At 41.8% G+C, this 22,817-nt stretch overlaps 1 protein-coding gene across 1 annotated transcript in view; it reads right to left on the bottom strand.

Annotated features, from left to right (window-relative positions):
- dnah6 (dynein, axonemal, heavy chain 6) overlaps window positions 1-22,817 on the bottom strand; it is a 203,204-nt gene that overhangs the window by 42,018 nt on the left and 138,369 nt on the right. The window contains exons 62-66 of the mRNA XM_087237125.1: window positions 17,724-17,903; window positions 10,036-10,269; window positions 3,434-3,569; window positions 3,145-3,317; window positions 952-1,142 (exon numbers count right to left, since the gene is read on the bottom strand). Coding sequence (XP_087093251.1) covers window positions 952-1,142; window positions 3,145-3,317; window positions 3,434-3,569; window positions 10,036-10,269; window positions 17,724-17,903 — 914 coding nt within the window. The remainder of the gene's footprint in view (window positions 1-951; window positions 1,143-3,144; window positions 3,318-3,433; window positions 3,570-10,035; window positions 10,270-17,723; window positions 17,904-22,817) is intronic.

The following is a 22,817-nucleotide window of genomic DNA, read 5'->3' as shown; positions in this document are numbered from 1 at the left end:
GTCTTTATTAAAATAAGGTCATTTCCAATTCAGTTTCTAATAACACTACCGCATCTTTTTCAAATAATCAGCTGCTTTAGAACTTCAAATGTTCAAAAACCCTAACAGTATTATATGTCTTAACAATAAAAATGAAAAACTTGTAACTACACATATCCAGGTGAGAATCGAACACAGGTCGGCTGCTTAGTAACACAACACGCTGACCACTGGACCACAATAGCTCTGTTCTAATAGGAACCAAAAATATATATTGCACTGTGACTGACCTGTATCTCTTTCCACCCCTTTAAGATCTCTGATCAAATTATATTAGACTTATTAAGTGCTGAATCATCTGATTTTCATTGAGCAGGTGTATTATTCAATAATATAAATTTTTCGAAATCTTATATTCACTAAGGTGCCACTGTTTGGGGTCGAATGATGATTTGCTATTACATCATGATTACCCTGCGGGCTGCATTTTGCTCATGAGGCTGCGAGAAAATAAATAAGAAAAGCGGAGCTGCGGCAAAATAATGAATAAAAAGATTCAGGCTATGGTCAAATACATGAATAAATGAAAAGAGTGTGACTGCTGAGAGTGCAAGCAGCAAGGGACACCGGCCCTCGCGGCCAAAAAACGGACTGGCCCACCGGGAAATCTCCCGGTCCTCCCGATTAGCCAATCCGGGCCTGAGCATAGATCCCTGTGGTACCCCTGTTTTGAGCAACCTGTTGTGAAGAACATAAGCCTTTCTTGCAGAAATCCAGGCCAACTCAGAAACTCTCTTCATACTTCTGATTAGTTTTTATGAGATCTGTGACATGAATCACACATTCAAAATTGAATTGATGTACTCAGTAGACGTTAACATTCTTAGTATCTATTTATGTACACAGTATGCATTTAGATGTGTCATTTAAACAGGAATTGTGTGAGTAAATGGTGTATAAATGTCACAGTACCGATCCTGGTATCCTTTCTCGTTGGCAAACCGCTGGAATGCTCCCATTGGATCTGAGCCTGTGCTTAGGATGAAGACCAGGGGAATGGAAGGAGACATGTCTGCATACAGGGTTGCAAGATCCACTGGGGGATTCTCAACAAATTGTTGCCCCAAACAAGTGATAACAAACTCAGTCACGGCAGACACAACCTGGAAACACACAAATTCATGGACTTGAAACACAATTCAGTGATATCATTTACAGTAACAGTCAAAAGTTTGGGGTTAGTAGGATTGTTTAATGTTTAAAAAAAAGCTGAATTTTCAGCTTCATTACTCCAGTCTTCAGAGTCACAGTCCACAGAGTCCTTTAGAAATTACTCTAAGAATAATTATTTATTATTATTATTATTATTATTAAAGGTTATAGTAATAAAAGCAATAATTACTTGAATAATAATTTTATTTGAAACTACATAGAATAAGAAAGCAGTTATTTACCATTTTAATAAATATTTAACAATTTAACATTTTTTTTTACATTCAATAAATGCCGCCTTGATGAACAGAATAATAATAAAAAAAAAAACATGAACAAAAAACTGACCACTAATGTTAGACTGATAGGGAATATAGTTGATCATTATGCATGACTGAAGCAGACTTAACACACACAGGTGCTGTAACATACATGAAAACAAATTTCAGCTTTTTAATATCAAAGGAAAAGGAACTTTTTCGGTATTTTGCACACTTGCAATGTGATGTAATGTGATGTAATGTGATGGGACACTGACAAAAGAGTGCGGATCCAAATGCAGGTTTATTAGCAGTATGGTCTGGCAAGCAATGATCGACATAGGATCAGGTGTGAGTGTGTGGTGCATGACATGATTTGTAGTCCATATGATGACCGAGTTGTAGTCCTAAATGAAAGTAAATGATTCCCAGTGATCTACAAGCTTGGATTGCTGAGGATTGTGACCCTTATTTTTATTCTTAAAAAATATGGTCAGATATTGAGAAAAAAAAAAGTCAGCAAAAATATGTTATAAATTTGCAATTGTGAGAAACTCCGTAATGGTTATACATAAACTTAACAAAGAAATAAACACAAATTAGAGAGATATAGGGTTAAAATTAGTTATAGCCAGGGCCAGACAGATTCTGAGGACATTTTCTTTTTATTAAAAACTTAATATATGAAAATATATAAAAATAGTATATATATAATATATATATATATATATATATATATATATATATATATATATATATATATATATATATATATATATATATATATATATATAGTATATTTTTTAATATACAAAAATCTTTTTTATTATTTAATGTTTACAAAACAAATCCACTTAGTTCCATTTAATTGGTAAACAAAGAAAGTCTCTCATATATCTACTAAAAGACAGAATATATTGAAACAATACAAAAAAAAACAGTATTACAAATAAACAATTTAAACATTTTTATATTAACCAATAAAATTATAGAAACTAATTTAAAAACGGACAAAAATATCCATTTACACACATTTAAACAAGCAAATAAAAAGACAGGATGATTGGCTAAAAATCTGCGGATGTCTGTGAGCACAGATTATGTGTGGCCCTACTTACAGCCTTAGCAAGATACTGCTATTATTAATTAATTTTTAACCCCTTTTAAGAAAAGTAGTATATATATATATATATATATTTTTTTTTTTTTTTTTTTTTTTAATCTCTGAATGTCTGAATTCATTTTGATATTTTAAGAGGAAGTGTTAGATTGGAATAAACTCTAAATTGTGAGAAAAAAAGTCAGAAAAGTAAGTTAATTCCAACTACCATTTTGGTAAGACTTACTTTTGATGGTCCCTATTGCACATTTTGTCATTGCAACTATAAGCCAATTAATTGTCATTTGAGTATTAGTAGACAATCTGCTTAATATCTGCTGAAATTTCTCCTTCAACAGACATTTAACTGGCTATAATAAACTTTGCAAGTACATTTCAACTTACACTAACCCTAACCCCAACCAAACAGTCTACTTATGATCTAATAAGAGTTAGTTGGCATGCAGAATTCAACAAAAGGCGTTAAAGGAGCCATCAAAATAAAGTGATACCACCTTTTTAAATTTGGTTACATGACAACTACACTTTATTACGTTGTTACTAATGAAGTGTTCAGATTCTAGTGTGTGATACCTTCTCCTCCATAAAACTCTTGATAAGGATGAGTTTCTGAAATGCCCCAAGCTGCTGGTTCCAGTGACCTCTGACTTGTGGCTGTTTCTCAGAGGGAATCTCTTCTGAAAAAGGAGGAAGGTCAGTCACATACCCATCCCAATGCTCCGGGTTTACTGTTACCTCCAGCTGCCCTGCACAAAGAAGGACAAAAGAAATATTGTAATTTCTATTATGTGATTCATGCTTTGTAAGAAACTGTGCAAGTATTAGCCAGTGGTTTTTTTTTAATGAAACAGGAAGAACCTACCGAGTTTGACAGAGATGGGTGTGGATTTTATCTCTTTTTTAATCCCATTAAAGCATGGAAGTCGATCTTCCAGATTGCAACAAGTCTCCCAGGCAAAATCAGACAGCCATGGCACCTCTGGCTTCTCTAGCAGTTCCTGCAGTGAAGAAGGATTGTGTTATTAACAGAAAATGTGTGAGTGTGTGTCTGTGCATAAGACTGAGAGTAATGTTTCATCATACTGATACATGTCAGAAATCATCAAACAGCATGAATTAAAGTTTGGGACTTTGATCAAACAAGTCATTATTGATTTGAGAGGCAATATGCTGACAAACACTGGATTAGACTGACACATGAAGCTATCTGAAGTAAATTAGTGTCACTGATGGACAGTATATATATATATAATAAATGATATATCAAATACATTTTTCGTTTTTGTAATTTTTAAACAATATTAAAGAGCCTCTATTACGAGATTTTGAAAATGACCTTCCATGCAGTGTGCAACACAGCTTTAAGTGAATGAAAACATCCAGCTGAAGGTTAAATCTGAAAATGTACCTTGTTTAAAAATATTTATTTTTAATAAAAGATTCGTTGTTTGTCCGGACCTTTTGCCTGTTTATATTGACGTCGACAAAAACCAATATCAAATATGAACTGCCAGATCTGGTGGACATGCCTTTCCCTTCAGATACTAGTGGAGTGTGAGGGATCATGGGGCTGATCATGATGCAAAGATTACTATCACTGAGAGATGGCTAGACATGTTGCTGTGGGGAATAAAGGGATAAAGTTTATTTTCACAACAATATCACAGTATAGCCAACCTAGAGCTGTGTTTGTTCCTGTCATTTTTTTGATGATTGATACAATAACCAGCCCTGCAACGCAGGATTCGCCGGCAGTTTGCTAATAAAGAAAGAATCAGCAAAGACTACTAATGTATGGGACAATGTATGGGACTCTGTGAGTAACTGTTACACAGTTTGTATGCACTACTTTCTTTTTCCGCCAGATCCTAAACAACGTGAAGTGTGATTAAAATGGTTGCCTTGTTTTCTGTAGTTTGAAAAATATGTATTTCATTGTTTCTTGTAACTTGTAATCACTTGGTGCGGCTTGTAATCGTGTATCTGTTACAGATCAGTGCTTGTAATGTATCTCCCAGGTTAAATCTGTATGGACTATTTCACATATCGCATCCAGTTGAAAACGCAACACATGCTTTATCCTTTACAGTTTTAAATACATTTTGTGCTCACGATCTCATGCTGTTTGTTGCTATGGCCGCCATCAGCTGTTCCTCACATGCGTGGTGCAACTAATTTTCAAAATAGTTCAACTTTTGCCACTGTGTGGATTAATACTGAATGTGTGTCATTGTTATTACTTGGGGTTATGGTTAAGAATAGAGGAATATGCTGGTGTTTAACTGCATTGCTTTAATGCATTCCAGCATTGGGCTCACGGATATACAGTACTCCGTGCTCTCCTATGACTACTTCCTAACCATGCTGAGCGTTTCTCTCTGTCTCACACTGTACGCAGTCGACATCACAACAGACTGGGTCATAGGACCAATTAGTGCAGATTAGTCTCATGCAAAAGGAGGGTTTGGGATCAAATGAATCGCTGAACAAATCATTGGGATAAATGCATATTATAAGATAATGAAAGTGTTTTTTGACCTTGCATGCATATCAGCCTGTTGCTAGAGACCCCCAAAGCCAAAATATGACCTTTTATAATGCATTATAGGGGCTCTTTAACACCTTATACTTACCAGGTTTATTAAAAAATTTGTGAGGTCAGGCACTGATTTTGGACAAGAAGGCCTGGCTTCACTTTAATTTATCCTAAAATGGTTCTATCGGGTTGAAGTCAGGACACTTTGCAGGCCATTCATTTTGACTCTGTGATAAGTTGCCACTTCTGCACACTGTGCACTTATCATCTTTCCTGCAACTTCATACATTCAACATAATTTCTATATCCCGCTGGGATCATCTACTATTATCCTATATAATTCAATAAGGGATATTGGGCTGGAATCTTCCTAGAAGACCAGCTGTCTTTGAAAGACCACATTACAAATACAGCCCGATCATGCAAGTTTACAGTTTACAACATCAGAAAGACCAGACACTTTCTGACCAATCATGCTGAACAAACTTTGGTCTGAGCTCTAGTCATTTCTAGGTTGGGCTACTGTTATGTCTGGAGTTCCATGTTGTACCCTTAAACCTCTACAATTAATCCATAATTCTGCATCTTGTCTGGTCTTTAATGAACCCAAGAGACCGCATGTCACACCTCTCTTTATCTCTCTGCACTGGTTACTGGTTGAATCATTGATGATTGTGCGCAATCAATGCACCATCTAACCTCTACTTTCTTTTGAATGTCCACATGTCATTCAGTAGCCTCTGGTTAGTAAATTAGTGCTGTGTAATGGTACTATCAAAAAGAGGCCTTAAATTACTTTCTAGAATCTTTTTATTCACTGTTCCTCACTGGTGGAATGATCTTCTCGATCCCACATGGACTGCTAATTTACTGATATCAATAAAACAGCACTTGAGCCTCTTAAAAAAAATCATATTCAAAATCCCCTCGCTCTACTTACTGTAGCTCTTATTTCTCTGATAAGTATCAGTTCATTTGTATAGTGATTCTTGTGTGTATTGACTTCATGTTGAATCACTTAATGTCTACTCATGTAAAAGTCATTTGGACAAAAGTGTCAGCTCAATAACTAAACGGAAATGTAAAATGTAAAACTTGAATTTAGTGATTTTGATTGGGTGTTAGAAAATGTTGGCAATATAGTGCATATGTAAGTATCTGTTGCATCTAGCGCAAGGCGCGGCGCAATAGTCTTTTGCTAGTTTCAGCTTGGCGCAACAGTCGTTTTGAGGCGTTGCGCTACGCTGTTTAAATAGCAAATGCATTAGCGCTCATATGTGCACCCATAGGCATTCTGGTCTAAAAAGGAAGGCGTTCTGAGGCACACTGCTGGTGCGTTGCTATTTTGAGAAACTAAAGTAGATTTTTCATTAGACCAAAACTAACCCGGTCTAAACTCCAGCGCAGAGTTGCGCCTCGCTTACACACTGCTTAATACGCACACAAGAGAGCAATAGGCAAATATCTTTACATATGAAAAAATGTCAATATTAAGGATATATATAGGATATAATAAGAATAGATATAGGATATAAATATAAAGGATTAAAATATTACAAAACTTATTATTTTCTAGCCTACATAAATATGAAAAATCACTGCTTTTATGTCTTCTTCATCTCGAGAGGCTTTTTCAGTTCATTCATAACAATTTACTTTTGTATAATGCTATTATTATTAGCAGTATTATTTATTATATCCATATTTATATTTGTTTTATTAAAAACAAGCTTAGATTTGCCCACCTGCAGGTTTTAGACCATATGGGGCACAGCATGTGTTTTAGGATATATCTCAGGTTTTTGAGCACACTTCGTTAATATTGTTATTTTTTCGTTTGCTGGAAATTAGAACTGAACTTAGAAATAGTTTTGAAACTTTAACAAACGCAATTAATTATTCATAGACTAATTAATATCTGTGCGTAAAGGTTTCCCTATGCAAGAGCGAAAGTGAAAGTAGATCCATTATCTCTCATTCTCAGCAGTAGATGCTCTGTTTAACAGTTTTCTGTTAAAAAAAAAACTGTTAACTGTTTGCTTGTGAAATGCTCATTTTTTCCACTTAGACTTACTTTGCGTCCTGTAAATAGCGAATGCGCTTATGGTGTGACGCAGCTGGCTCTTAAAGGGAATGGGAGATGAGACTCTAATAGGTTTATTCTCAAAACACACCAATAACTCATTAAGAAAATAAACTCAACCCTTTTAGACCATGCGCCACTTCGCAAAGTGGATTTTCCCATCCTTAAATGAGCAAAAATGCATTCTGACAAGCGTTTGCGCCCTGCGTTTTGCGCTCTGCGCATGGACCATCAAAATAGAGCCCATACAGTGAGTTTCTAAAAACAAACAAACAAACAAACAAAAATTAAATACAATGAAAATGAAAGCAATCCTGTTGAATGTTTCTGACTACCTCTGGAAGAAATGAACATACTCAATACATTTCAGACCATATTTACACCTCTATTTATAGCTGTTGTAATGGTCGTAGGTGTGTGCGCACTTTTGGTTTTGTCTAGGTTGTTGTCACATGCTGATGTTTTGCCTACACGTGCATTTGTTTATTGCTATGCCGATCAGCTGCCCAGCTGTTCTGATCAGCTGCCCAGCTGTGACTAATTAATTACCATGGCTATATATATCTAAGCGGCAGTCTTTGTTACATTGTCAGTTCATTATTGTTTGTTCACATGACACTGTGTCTTGTCAGAAACCTCAGTGATCTTTCTCTGGCTCACGTTTTGCCAATTTTTTGAGAACTCTCGTTTACACTGTTTTTGGACTCTTTTTGCTTTATTATTTTTGACAACTGGTCAATAAAAACACTAAACTAAGCAGGGCAGAGCCTGGTCAGTACCTGGGTGGAAGGCTACAGAGAAAAACTAAGTTGCTGTTGGAAGTGGTGAAAGCAACTTGGTGTTAGTGAGGCCAGCAGGAGGCGATCAATCTGAGTCCTAATGCCCCAGTATAGTGAAGGGGACATCATACTGTCAGTCTTTTGGATGCCATGTTAAACCAAGATTCTGACTCTTTGTGGTCATTAAAAATCCCATGGCACTTCTCATAAAGAGTATGGTAACCCCTGTGTAATTTCCTGCTCAGATTCCCATCATTTGCCCTTACCCATCATGGCCTCCCAATCATCCCAATCCACCGAATTGGCTGTATCACTTTCTCTACATTCCACCGATAGCTGGTGTGTGGTAAGCGCACTGGCGCTTGTGGCTGCCGTTGCATCATCCAATTGGTTGCTGCACACAGGTGGTGGTGTGTAGAGACCCCCTCATGATTGTGAAGTGCTTTGGGTGTATGGCCATACACAATAAATGTGCTATTTCGTTACATTACATGTGACAACGCTTTTGGAAAGTACTCCTTAGTGAAGGCCACTAATAAGCCAGTTGACCACTACTGACTAAACTGCAGCTCTGTTATTTATTCATATTCACTCAGATGAGCCTTGTTTTTTGCTAGTTTTTTTTTTCTCAATTTCAGTAACCTGATGAAGATTGGTTTCCTTGACACTATCTCTTTTGGCTTCGTTAATCCCATCATTCAGCAAGTGACATTTATTGAACTAAACAGAATTATTAGTAAACTGACATCACTGAGTATGTCTCCAAAACTGCTTGATGATGAACTTCTTTCACATTAACAGAACATCATATCTGATTACTTTTTTGCCGGTTTATCTCTGTAAGTTTTATTAATTACAAAGGCACTATAGAAATAAAGTTGACTCGGTTGAAGTGGTATTTTGTGACGTTTGATAGACTATAGTGGTCAATTTTGCTAAGGTGTGTTATGAACCTACAAATCTGAATCAATAATAATCTGTTTTTAATTCTGTCTTTCAAGCTATTTGGCATAACCTGAAAATAGCCTTAAAATAATAACCTCATCTCATCAAAAAGGTCACACAATTGCATGCATCATCTATGTCCCTAATTGGTCAGGATGAGATAATGTTAAATAAGTACATAGGATTATTAGTTAAAAAAAAAGCAGAGCTGGACTCTGTTTACTGGAAAATATGAAAAAAACATACTGTTTCCATGCATACTAAAACAGCATGGAGACGTAAAAATGGCCTTTTAATGGGGAGCAAATAGCACTGGACCCTGAGGAAACAGAACACATAGAAAATGACTTCGATCTAAAAATCACCATAATTAAATCCAATTTATGACTTCTAGAAGGATAATTGCCTTATATACAGTATAGCCATTCATGACTGCTAAAAGGATAATTGTATTGTATTTACAGTAAACCCATTCATCCATTGTATAATTGCTTCATACAGAATAAGAACACACATGCTCACTCAACATTCAGTTCCTCACATACACACACATTAGATTTAAACTAATCATGGGGACTTTCCATAAGGACTTCTGTTGTTTCTATACTGACCAAATATATCTATAAAACACTGTAAGAAAATTTCCATTGCTAGCATTTTTATACTTTCCAAAAAAAAATCAGTTTTAATATCCTGTACTATACTATACTATACTATACTATACTATACTATACTATACTATACTATACTATACAGAACAATATAGTGGGGATGTTTAGTCCTCAATGTGTAGTAGTATAAACAAGTACACACACGCACACACACACACACACACACACACACACACACACACACACACACACACACACACAGTGGTGTTCTGTCTATACCAGGGATCACCAAACTTGTTCCTTGCAGAGTTGCAGATTTTAGCTCCAACCCTAATCAAACACATCTGAACTAGCTAATCAAGGTCCTACTAGGTATACTTTAAACACCCAGACAGGTGTGTTGAGGCAAGTTGGACCTAAACCCTGCAGGGACACCGGCCCTCCAGGACCGAGATTGGTGAACCCTGATCTATACAGTCACATACTTCATGCCCTTTCCACATCTCTGACCTTCCTTATGCCTCCAGCCCCTCTCAGGAAGTATAGCCACTCCTGCTGAGAGATCTCTCCACGCTGCATCATGATCTCCACGCACAGCATGAAGCTGTAGATGGCCTTGTGCTGCTCAAAAAGGCCACGGGATACATTCGTGTAGGCACTCAGAAGAGTCTGATCCAGCAGGATCTGCAATCTCAGGCTCAGATCTTTGTGCTTCTCTGCTGATTCAATAGTATTGTTGAATAACTGCAAAGAAATTTCCAAGAAATGAGTAAATTGGCATAACGACAGAACTTAAATTTCACTTTAGATAACTGTTCAAAATTAAGGAATCACTGTTTTTTTAAATAAATTAATATTTTTATTTAGCATAGACAGATTAAAAAACAAACTAAAATTGCAATAACTTTCTACTTTCTAGTGATTAAATTATCCTGAAAAAGATGTTTCCACAAAGTTATAAATGTTTTATTTAATGAAATAAGAAATCAGAATAGACTACATTGTACAAAAAATACTGGTTGCCTCAAAGTTTTTAGCTGAATCAAATTAACCTTATGAATCATTTGAACTTAAAATGACTTTCACGAGTTCATATTTAGCTGATGATTGATTATATAGAGAGTTTGGCATGCTGTCCCAGAAGAGAGCCCTGAACTCATAAGATCCACGAACCCGGGGCTCCCTCCCATTTGCAGGCCGTGGGGAGTTTAAGCTCAGGTAGGTCTCGAGAACTCCCCCTTTATTTAGAGCTGATGACATATTATAAATTGCTGTAGAGAGATATACTGCTGGTTAAGAGCTCAGCTATAGTGCTAATTTAGATTGATCAATTCACTTCTGACGCATGTTTTTTGATTGTGGGAAGAAACCGGAGAACCCGGGGAAAACCCACACGAGCACAGGGAGAATGTGTAAACTTCACACAGAAACAACTGGCCAGTTACGGATTTGAACCAGTGACGTTCTTGCTGAGAGGCAACAGTGCTTACCACTGGGCCCCCGTCCCGCCCTTTAAAGGGAAAGGTGAAGGAGTGGGGAGAGGGGGATTCTTTAAAGTGGAGACAATTAAAGTAAGAAATTCTGGTTCCCCTTCGGGGGGAACTCCAGCACTATAAGTGGATTTGATTGTAAAATCCACCCATTGGGAGGTTCGGTTCAGAAGCTACTCGTCTGAAAGAGTATTGAACGGGCCAATTAAGAATGAATTGGCAGCGCAAGCCTGCGCAGGTGAGCGGCATAAACAATCAACTGAGTATATAAGCTCACCTGGCGCCAGCAGACACTATCCTTTTCGCTTCAGAGACTTTCTGATCGAGTCGATGAGGGTTCCTCCTGCTGTGACCAGCGATTCTGAGCGAACGAGAGCATTCTCCCGGTCCAGAGTGTGTACACGCAGTGGCAGACGGTCGAGCTGGGTTTCCCTTGCCTGGCGTTCTTTGGGTCCGGTCCTCCAGAGCGGTGCGTATAAAGTTGCAAACTTCACAGAAAGAGCAACACAGTCGTGCAGCACGTCCTTTTCAGGACGGCGCTCCGACTGTGCGTTTCTGGATGCGGTGGTTTCCTGTCCTCGGATGATGGGCACGAGCACTGCGTTGCATGTCTGGGGGGTCCAGCATGTTAATGCGCTGCTCGCGAGCAGTTCATGTCGTCATTGCGATGCCATGACTGTTGCGCAGTAAAGATCGCGGCTAGCCTTTGCAAAAGGGCGAACCACCCCAGTTGTCCCCTGCTCTGCAGCGGGCACTCGGGCAGATCTGAGGGTTTCAGCGAGAGATAATCCGTCGCCCACGGGCCCGCGGACCTCCCGCTCCTCTAAGCGCTCCATCCAAGCTTCGGGCGGGGGAAGCGAGCCGTCTAACAAATGGTAGCCCTTACGCCCGATGACACCGGAGACCAGACGTCCACCGCGGCGTCGGAGGGTGGGCTTTCATTGTCCGATGATATCCAGACCCGCTCGCCCCCTTCGGGCTGGTGAGCGCTGTCACTACGGATCCTGAAACGGACATGTTAGCCGTGCTTTCCCGGGCTGCTTCGGCCGTGGGTTGGAGATGGTTTATCCCCCAGCTCCGCGGCCGGACCGACTAGAGGGGCGTTCCCTTCTTCCCGGAGGTGCACAGTAGGCTCACGCGGTCTTGTAAAGCACTTTTTTCTGCTCGTGCTGCGTGTCCCTCCACCCTAACCACTCTTGACGGTGGAACAGCCAGGAGGTATGTGGCGATTCCTCAGGTTGAGTGCACGATGGCGGTAAATCCGCGCGGCGCCTCTTCTTGGCGGGGTCCGCCTCGTCTCCCATCCAAAGCCTGTAAGTTATCTACCTCCCTCGGAGCTAGAGCTTACATAGCTGCGGGCCAGGCTGCTTCCGCCTTGCATGCGATAGCCACCTACCAGCGCTACCTAGCGCAGGCGCTGGCCGAGCTGCACGAGGGTGGGTCCAACCCAGGCTTACGAGCTTCGCACCGCCGCCGACTTAGCTCTTCGGACTACTGAGTCCGCTGCGTGTGCGTTGGGGAGGACGATGTCCACATTAGTGATCCAGGAGTGCCACCCCTGGCTGATATGTGCGAAGTCGACAAAGTCCGCTTTCTTGACTTTCCCATATCCCAAGCCATGTTCGGCGACACCGTCTGTGAATTCACCCAGGAATTCAAGGCGGTGAGAGAGCAGTTGGTGGGTGATGTCTTATCGGCGGTCCGTAGCCCGCTCCGCCCGCCGTGCCATTCATACCTGCTCCTCGCCGAAGGCGCCTGCCTACGAGAGCTGCTCCGCCCCCGCACACGCCTCTGGCGAAGCGAGCGCGTCGGGCACCTCGGAAGCAGGCAGCCCCCCTGCCCAGAACGCCGCTAAGTCTGACAACGGACCGCGAAGCGTCCCTGGGACAGGCCATCTGGAGAAGAGGGAACTTGCTCTTTCCCCGCTGGAGGGCGGGGCCCCATTTCCAACGGCACTTTTTACTGCCATGAAAACATTATGAAAGGGCACTTTTCACTTCCCCAGATGTGACAGCCCGAAATCTGCCAGTCTGGGACGCTATGCTTTCTAGCTTGCAGATTCGGTGCGTTTCGCCAGTGGCTCACGAGCGCTGGGAGGACGCTCTCCTTTCTCCCACCCCTCGAGCCTCCCCTCCGGAGCTCGGGTTCGGAGTGAGAGCAAATATCTCACCTCCAGCTTTTCCGTGGGACCCGCGAGCTTCCCGGATCAGCACACCCACTCCGCGCTGCCCCACTGCTGGTACGTCAGCGATTGTAGCGATGAGTCCATTAGCGGGAGCTCTGCCTGCCTGGTTAGCGCGGGCCAGCTCTTCGCGGTGGCTCATACGCACAATCAGACTCGGCTATGCGATTCAGTTCGCGAAACGGCCCCCCAAGTCGCGGGTGTGTATTCGCCAGGGTCAGCCCCCTGTCCGCCCCTGTCTTGCGAGAGGAGATTGCTGTCCTCCTGGCGAAGGATGCAATCGAGCCGCTCCCTCCAGCCGAGATGGAGAGCGGGTTTTACAGCCCACACTTCATCGTGCCCAAAAAGAGCGGTGGGTCACGGCCAATCCTAGATCTGCGCGTTTTGAACCGCTGCCTGCACAAGCTGCCGTTCAGAATGCTCACGCAGAAGCGCATCCTCCGGTGCGTTCGTCCTCTGGGTTGGTCTGCAGCATTAGACCTGATGGACGCGTATTTCCATGTCTCCACTCTTCCTCGCCACCGTCAGTTTCTGCGGTTTGCGTTTGAAGGTCGAGTTTGGCAATACAAAGCCCTCCCCTTCGGGCTCTCTCTATCTCTGCGGGTCCTCAGCAAGCCCGCGGAGGGTGCCTCAGCGCCCCTTCGGCTCGCGGGCATCTGCATACTCGATTTCTTTACGACTGGCTGATTTTTGCCCTCTCTCGGAGCAATTGATTATGCACAGAGACAAAGTGCTCTGGTACTTCCACCTGTGGGGGTTTCAGGTCAACCGAGAAAAGAGCAAACTCGCCCCCGTGCAGAGGATCTCTTCTCTTGGGCTGGAGTTGGACTCGGTCATCATGGCAGCGCGCCTCTCCGGAGAGCGCGCTCAGCTGATGCTGTACTGTCTGAGAGAGCTCGACAATAAAATAGTGGTCCCACTGAAACTATTTCAGAGGCTCCTGGGGCATATGGCATCCGCAGCCGCTTCATGCCGCTCGGATTATTCTATATGAGACCACTTCAGCACTGGCTGATCACGATCGAGTCCCCAGACGCGCATGGCACGCGCGCGCAGACCGAGTCTCTGTTACTGCGCTGTGTCGCCGTGCCCTCAGCCCTTGGAGCAACCCCTCGTTCCTACAGGCCTGGGTGTCTCTAGAACAGGCGTCCAGTCTTGTTGTCGTTTCTGCAGACGCTTCCAACACGGGCTGGGGGGCTGTGCGTTGCGGGCATGCGGCTGCGGACCTGTGGAAAGGTACCCAGTTGCATTGGCATATCGCCTGGAGCTGTTGGCAGTGTTCCTCGCTCTCCACCGTTTTTTTCCGGTGCTGGAGCGGCAACACGTGCTGGTCAGGACGGACATTACGGCGGCGGTGGCGTATATCAGCCGTATAGGGGGTATGCGCTCTCGCCGCATGTCTCAGCTCGCCCGCCGTCTGCTCCTCTGGAGTCATCCGCGGCTGAAATCGCTGCACGCCATTCATATTCAGGCAAGCTCAACCGTGCAGCCGATGCGCTCTCACGGCAGCCTTGCGTCCTGGAGAATGGAGACTCCACCCCGAGTCTGTTCAGCTGATATGGGCGCGATTCGGGGAAGCCCAGATCGATCTGTTGCTTCCCCCGAGATCGCTCATTGCCAGTTGTTCTTTCCCTGACCGAGTGCTCTCGGCACGGATGCACTGGCTTACAGCTGGCCTCGGGGCACGCGCAAATACGCGTTTCCCCCAGTGAGCCTGCTCGCGCAGTTACTGTGCAAGGTCAGGGAGGACGAGGAACAGGTTGCTGGTTGCGCCCCTCTGGCTCAACCGGACCTGGATGTCAGAGCTCTCCCTCGCGATAGCCCTCCCCTGGCAGTCCCTTCGAGAGAGCACCTACTCTCTCAGGGACAGGGCACCACCTGGCACCCTCGCTGATTTTTAGATGCGAGGAAGACTTAGGTAACCTCCGATTGCGGTGGCTAATACCGTCACTCGGGCTAGAGCCCCCTCCCCGAGCGCGCCTATGCCCTGACGTGGAGTCTATTCACTGAATGGTGTGTCTCTCGCTGAGAAGACCCCCGTAATTTGCCAGATCAGCGTTGTGCTTTCTTTACGCCGAGAGAAGTTGGAGAGCAGGCTGTCGCCCTCCACACTCAAGGTTACGTGGCTGCCATCTCCGCTCTCATAACGCGGTGGCTGGCAGCACCGTGGGAACGCATAACCTCATCATCCGGTTCCTCAGGGGCGTTAAGCGAATTAATCCACCCCGCCCCCTCTCATGCCCTCTTAGGATCTCGCTAACCACTTTTTTGCTATGCGTACTCCCCCTTTTAGGGCTAGTCCATATGTAAATTCTGCCATCTATCCCCCCTTGGGTAACGGATGGCCTCTGCAGCGTCCTCCCTATCGGGATTGCACGCTTCCCAACGTACTGTCGTGTATTCCTAGAATTATCTAGACGCTAGCGACTCCCAAAAAAGATACCTATTCCGTAAAACTTCTTTTGAAGTAGGATAAGTTAGGGCCAAGGGCACGTTGGAGGACCACGCCTCTCGTGATCTGGGTGCGTCACGCTTGCCTGACCGCTCTCTCATGGTGGGTGTTGGTAAGGTGCAGTCATTATGGCGCTTTCAATGGGCTCCCAATGCGTGGATTTTACAATCAAATCCACTTATAGTGCTGGAGTTCCCCCCGAAGGGGAACGTTCGAGGTTACTAAAGTAACCCTTCGTTCCCCGAGGAGGGGAACGGAAGCACTATACTCCGTCGCCATAATGACTGTCCCTTAGCTGTTAAAAGTCTCTTCAGCTTAAAAAGGATAGCGTCTGCTGGCGCCAGGTGAGCTTATATACTCAGTTGATTGCTTATGCCGCTCACCTGCGCAGGCTTGCGCTGCCAATTCATTCTTAATTGGCCCGTTCAATACTCTTTCAGACGAGTAGCTTCTGAACCGAACCTCCCAATGCGTGGATTTTACAATCAAATCCACTTATAGTGCTTCCGTTCCCCTCCTCGGGGAACGAAGGGTTACTTTAGTAACCTCGAACGTTATTTATTGTGAGTTAGGAATCATCTAATTGGTGAACCATGCGTTAGTTAATGCGGGACCAGTCGTGATCAATCATAAGCACATGCTCCTCTCGAAATAAGTTTTAACATTAAGACATCGTCTAAGAATTGAATGTTCTGAAGATGTTTAGAGATCTTCCACAATGTTTTATTACCGAGAATGTTCTAAGAATCTTTCTATAATGTGAATGGATTGTTCTGGTATTGTTTACTGTTGTAAGACGATTAATATAATAACATTATACTAAAACTCTATGAAAACTTTTTGAATGATGTTAAAATAACATAAAAAACTGAAAGTTTTGAACATTATGAAAACATTAAAAACAATGTTGTATAACTTAATGGGAATGTTAAGGGAACATTTTTAGAACCTACAATTGTTATCTCAGTAGATCTTTCCATGCAGCGCACACATTTTAGAATACAAGCCAAACAAACTACAGCTTTTTGGCTGTTCTTTTAATATGTCCAATAATTTGTGGAAGTGGGTGAGGCAGTGGTGCAGTAAGTAGTGCTGTTGCCTCAAAGCAAGAAGGTCGCTAGTTCGAGCCTCGGCTCGGTTAGTTGGCGCTTCTGTCTGGAGTTTACATGTTCTCCTCGCATTCGCGTGGGTTTCCTCTGGGTGCTCCTGTTTCCCCCACAGTTTCCAGAATGAATGAGGAAGGAATGAATTTGTGGAAGTGTCAACTGCATTCTACAGTCATGTTGCATTCTACAATCAAAATACAGGTAGTGGCAACTGTGTTTACAAATAGTCATCATAGTGTACAGACCTAAACTGTGCAACCTATTGCTAATGGCATATTTTAATGCATTTCAATGGTTCACACTTGACGCTTAAAGAGTAGTAGGCTTGGTATGCTGTGCCGGGAGAGAAATATAAGCTTGGAGATGATTAAACTCAGGGCTCCCGCCTGGTAAATAAGCACATAAGGGGGTCCGAGATCAGGTAGGTCTCAAAAGCTCCCCGTGGAAAAAGGAAGGAAAAGGAGAAGAAGAGGTGGAAGAGGGGATTCTTCCAAAACGAAGATAAGGTAGCAGGGCGAATTCGATCTATTTATGGTAAGCTTGAATCAATCTGATTGGATTATTGCTGATTAAGGTTGAGAGGCCATCAATCATATCACGTGACCCTGCCGAAATTAGTTAGTAAAACAACACAATACTGCTGTTGCGTTTTTCTTCTGAATGTGCAGTGCATGAAATTACAGCAAAGATACATATTGTCTTAAGTAGTGAGTAATGCCAGATTTTCTAGAGAGTCTGTTGGGCTAAAATGTAAAATATAATATATTTGAAAACATATTAAAACTGAAAATAGTCATTATAAATCATAATTTCACAACATTTCAGTTTAAATGCAGCCTTGGTGTGTAAAAAATACTAAACCTAAACATTTAAACCTTATACTATGTAAAAAGCATTTAGCTGGGTTAATTTTAAATAAATTACAATAAAAAAAACCTTATACAATGGCTGTTGTACACTAAAATTACCTGTTTAAAGTACTTTAGTGAGAACTGATACATGGGGTCAATCTCAGACAGGCTGGCAATGACAAAGTACATGATGGAGCCACGTGTGGCAACAGGGCGATACTTCTCTCTGGCTCTGTTGATCATCTCCTCTGTCGTCTCCGCCTCCACCAGCCGAGACTTAATGGCCTGAGATGTCACCTGCATAGGAGAAATTGTTAGAAAATCAGTTTCTTGTCCTGTATAAGCGTTGTATTCCAAACAGAGACAAATGTAATGACTCGACAGCTTGATGTGTTTGTAAAGAGCTCTAAAAATGCAGAAGGAGCTGTAAAGCTGTCCACACTGACAGCTGTATCTGTGTCACAGAAATACATGAGACTGTAGCAAAAGTGTCAGACAGAGACAGATCTGTTTTTGGTTTTCAAGACAGATATTTCGTTCATTGCGGGGCCAACCTTTCGTTCATCTGTCTTTCTATCTGTACCTCCCATTCAGCCCTTCATTACTCTCTGTGGGTGGCAGAAGAGTGGCAGACAGTGACGTGCAATCTGTGCCTCTGATCTTTCCGCTCGCTCATATTTGGCACAAACATAGTTTGTCAGGGGAATTCTCTAAAAATGAATTGTGCTCAAAATGATGTTTACTTGCCTGCCTCACTAAAGAAATGCAGATCACGAATGCTGAAACAAAACATGTGAATGGCGAACCATTGTACTGTAAAATCTAAAGAAGTCTATCTATCTACTGTAAGTAGAATTTTACAAACATTATTCAAAAATATGGGAACATGCTCCAATTGGGTCACTTGTGATACTGACATTAAAAAGGAAAACTGACATTTGTTTTTCGTTTTCCAAAGCCTAATACAAATGCTCAAAAAGGCTATGGATTAAACTGTTTCATCTTTTACTTTCAAATGAGCATGTATTTACAATCAAATGAGCCTTCTTTCTTTTTCGTTAACTGTGACATTTGCATTGACTCTGAAGTAAATCTCCTTTTTTTGTAAAACATTCATTAACATAGTAGAAAATAACCTTTTAATTAAAAGTATTAGATAAACAGTGGCAACCAAATGAGTCTAGACAATTAGATGAATAAATGTCAAAGCATTACCAAGCGATTTCAGTAGAGAAATGATGCAAGTCCTGTTCTCAGAGCAGAACTTTAGTTTGGTACATTTGCAGCACATTTTGTTTGAAGTCATAATGAGTGAATGCACATTGCAATTCAAAGGATTGGGGGAATTGATTTTCCTTATGTATTTGTATTTTTTAAAAGGGCACTTTTTTTTTACCCCTTTTCCAAGATTTAATATAAGTCTTTTGTGTATCCAAAATGTGTCTGTAAAGTTTCAGCTTAAAATACCAATCAGATTGTTTATTATACTTTTTTAAATTCGGGAAATTTGAGCTATTAGGAAATTGTAGCTGTTTTTGTTACCTATGCCTTTAATGCAAATGAGCAGGTTCTCCCCACAGGGCTCAACAGTTTGACCATTTCACTCGCATTTGTGACTAAACATTGACGTGTGCGAACTGGAAAATTTATTTAGTCGCACATGTGCGAATTTCTTTTCTAATAAGCTCCATTAATGACATAATTCACTCGGCCACAGTAAAACAGCATGCTGTTGACACTAACTTATGGTGATGACTTACGTTGGAAATCTAATGACTGTAGTACATGCTGACGCGATTAACAACAGCACATCTCTATTCCTTTATTTACTTCACAACAAGTGGTCTTTAAATTGTTTTGTATACGTGGCTAAGCAACGCATGGCACAGAATGGAACCGCACAACGTGTGAGCCTCAGAAAACATCTACTATTCAGCCATAGATGGTATATCATGGCACATCTAGTGTGAGACCCAATTCAACATCAGCACTTCCCACACAGACTTTACCTGGGCGGCCTGGTTTTGTGTTCACGAGAAACTGAGAACACACTGCCACAGACCCACAGAGAAGTGCTGTGAAGAAGAGCGCAAGCACATGTGGAAAAGAAAACCCTTTTACTAAATAGACTGATCCAGCTCATTATTTCGTGTGACAATACATATTCCTTTCCCCGGACATGTCCGAGATTCTGCTTTTGCTTTCGATATTAATTGTATTCGTTTTTGCATTACTTTATACACAAACTTTGGCCAGTGTGTCTCAATCTCTTGGCAGCACCAGCACTACAGCAGAGAGAGAGAGAGAGAGAGAGAGAGAGAGAGAGAGAGAGAGAGAAAGAAAGAGAGAGAGAGAGAGAGAGCAAGCGAGAATATTCCCATATTTAGCTCTTCTTTAAAAGCTCAGAAAGATAAAGTGTTCTGATAAACAGAGTCAGCTGTGCACAGGAGTCTGTACTCTGTAGTTGTGTCTTTCTTTACATTGTCTTACTGTTCCCATGTGGGAAGTAAGGTGGAATCGGTTTATGTTATGCAAATAAATTAATTTTGATAAAGTTGTTCTTAAAAGTCACATTTGTTATGTGCTGTAGAGAAAAGGTGTGTTTCAATCTACTGCAAGTATAATTATAATAAATACAATGTGTACAATATACTATTATAAAATTAATAATGTTTTGTTTTGGGCCATTGATAAAGCCATAATCTTCTTATGATATCTCAAACACAGATTAAACTACTGCACATTTTACTAACAATAACTTAATAATACCTCCATATAGAAGACTGGATTCAGATCAGTTTAGAGAGGCCTTCATCAGAGCAATTTGATCCCAGTCCTGCTGTGGACCACTAGCTAAACTCCATACAGCTTAAATTCATTAATTCATGCTTAGTACCTTTATTAATCTAGGGTCACCACAACGGAATGAACCGCCAGCTTATTCAGCACGTTTTACGCAGCGGATGACCTTCTAGCTGCAGCCCATCAATGGGAAACATTCATGCATACACATACACTACGGCCAATTTAGTTCAGCAATTCACCTATAGCGCATGTGTTAGAACTATGGGGGAAAACGGAGCACCCGGAGGAAACCCAAACTCCATACAGAAACGCCAACTGACCCAGCCGTTGCGCAAACCAGTGACCTTCTTGCTGTGAGGCGAACGTGCTACCCAATGCGCCACCACGTCACCACAGCCTTAATTATAAATATATATTATACAGTAAAATAAAACCTATTGTACTTATTGTAGTCAAATGAATGAAACTGCTTTGCTTCTAAAGATCTTCTTGTGTGCATTTATTAGGCAAAACACAATTTATTTTATACATTTTCACTGCGCTCCTAAAATTCTTTAATGTGCTCCTACTTAGGATGTGCTTTTCAACTTAGGAGCGCATGTGCTACTCCTGAAAAAAGTAAGCGTCAAGCCCTGCCCCACCCACCATTCCCACGTGCGTGTCAGAGCCGTAGCCTTTAAGTAGATTAACAGCACAGCGAAGGACAAGAATAAAGCAGATCTCCCTTACTACTGTTAGAGCTTTAATTCAAGCATCATTTTGCAACGATGAGTCATACACAATTTCGTTATAAAGCATGTGTGCGCAGGCACACACACACACACACACACACACACACACACACACACACACACACACACACACAGCTTTGCACTGCTTTTGTGTGCAAATGTGACAGGATACAGACTAATATTCACTGCTGTATGGACATCTATTATGTGAATGTACTAAATAAATAAAACTGATTTAAATCCACAACCCAGTATTTAAGCATCTTCTTTTATAATTGTACTGACACTAAGCGGTTGTGGCGTTAAATTACGACGTAGCGATTTTACTGTAATTATTACAAGCAAGCACTGTTTTACTACGTTTTAAACTTGTAAAACTCATTCTTAAGGTGCAGATGATCACAGAGAGCTGAACAGATCTTTTAATCCCAGTTACTTTGCGTGCGTCCAAAGTATGGATATGATTATAAGCGTTACTCTAGAGATGTTAATACTATGGGTGTCACGATTTCGATTTTTAATCGAAATCGATTGAAATTTATGCTCAATTTCGATTATAGAATCAAAAAATAGAATTGTCGATGCTGCCACGCCCCCATGTCACATCAGCTTGGCTTGCCAAGCGGGAAATAAACAGGCTTGTTGAAGTGCTTGTTAAACTGCGGAAGCAGGAGACCCGTCGACAGAACTTAAACCCTCTCCTCTTTCAATGAAGTCGCCGGTGTGTAAGCATTTTGGATTTACAGTGAGTTATGTTGACAACGTTCGTGTTGTCGACAAAAAAAACACAGTTTTGCAAGCTCTACTATGTACGTATTACGTACGGTTCGTCCGATAGACAACACCAGCATCGCGATCCTCCGCCCGCCCCCGTTGCAAATTTGCTCGCGAAAAGTACACACTCAGGCCCTGTTTACACTGTCTTTGTTTTTAAATGGCATTTTAGAACGACAACGATTTGATATACACAATGGCGTGTAGCATTTCTGAGCAGCCCTCCTTCCTCTCTACCTCTGAAAATGCACATCACGTGACCACACATACACAGACGCACTCACAGCCATGTGCTCCAGACAGCAGGTCCAGGCAGTCAGAGGACTGCTTCAATCTTTCACTCACTTGTACTTAGTCATTTTAGCGAACACCTCAGATACTGTTGGCTGGTTCCTGTTGGTTGTGCCTCTTTTTTTTACCGACGCCATTATAACGACACAGATCACTGCCTATTCACGAGTCCCGCAGAAAAAGTGATTGACAGGTGGTAATTATGTGTGTAACTTGCCTTTATTCATTTACTGTATGATTTGTTTATGGGTAAAACAAAGACCATGCAGGTCAGGTAGTTTAAACGGTAGGCTACAAATAATTAATTGGTCATTAATTAATTAATTAATCATTCATAATCAAAAATCGAATCGAATCGTGCCTTCAGAATCGAAAATGTTATCGAATCGAGAATTTGGAGAATCGTGACACCCTTAGTTAATACGTGTCAGTCAATCAATGTGGTGGGTGGAGAAAACAGCATTCCTACGTCACATTGCGGGAAATCCTTAAAATGGGAGGCATTTGGATCCTATTATAACGTCAGGAAATTATAAAAAAGAAACTTAGGGGTCGATCACATCGAACGGTCGTACTTTATTTTGATGTTCCATTTGTTGAAATTAAGTTA

This window comes from Danio rerio, chromosome 1, assembly GCF_052040795.2.
Source record: "Danio rerio strain M-AB ecotype USA chromosome 1, GRCz13ab, whole genome shotgun sequence".
Lineage (NCBI taxonomy): Eukaryota > Metazoa > Chordata > Actinopteri > Cypriniformes > Danionidae > Danio > Danio rerio.
The sequence above is the reverse complement of the archived record's forward strand: the minus strand, read 5'-3'. Positions and strand labels throughout refer to the sequence as shown.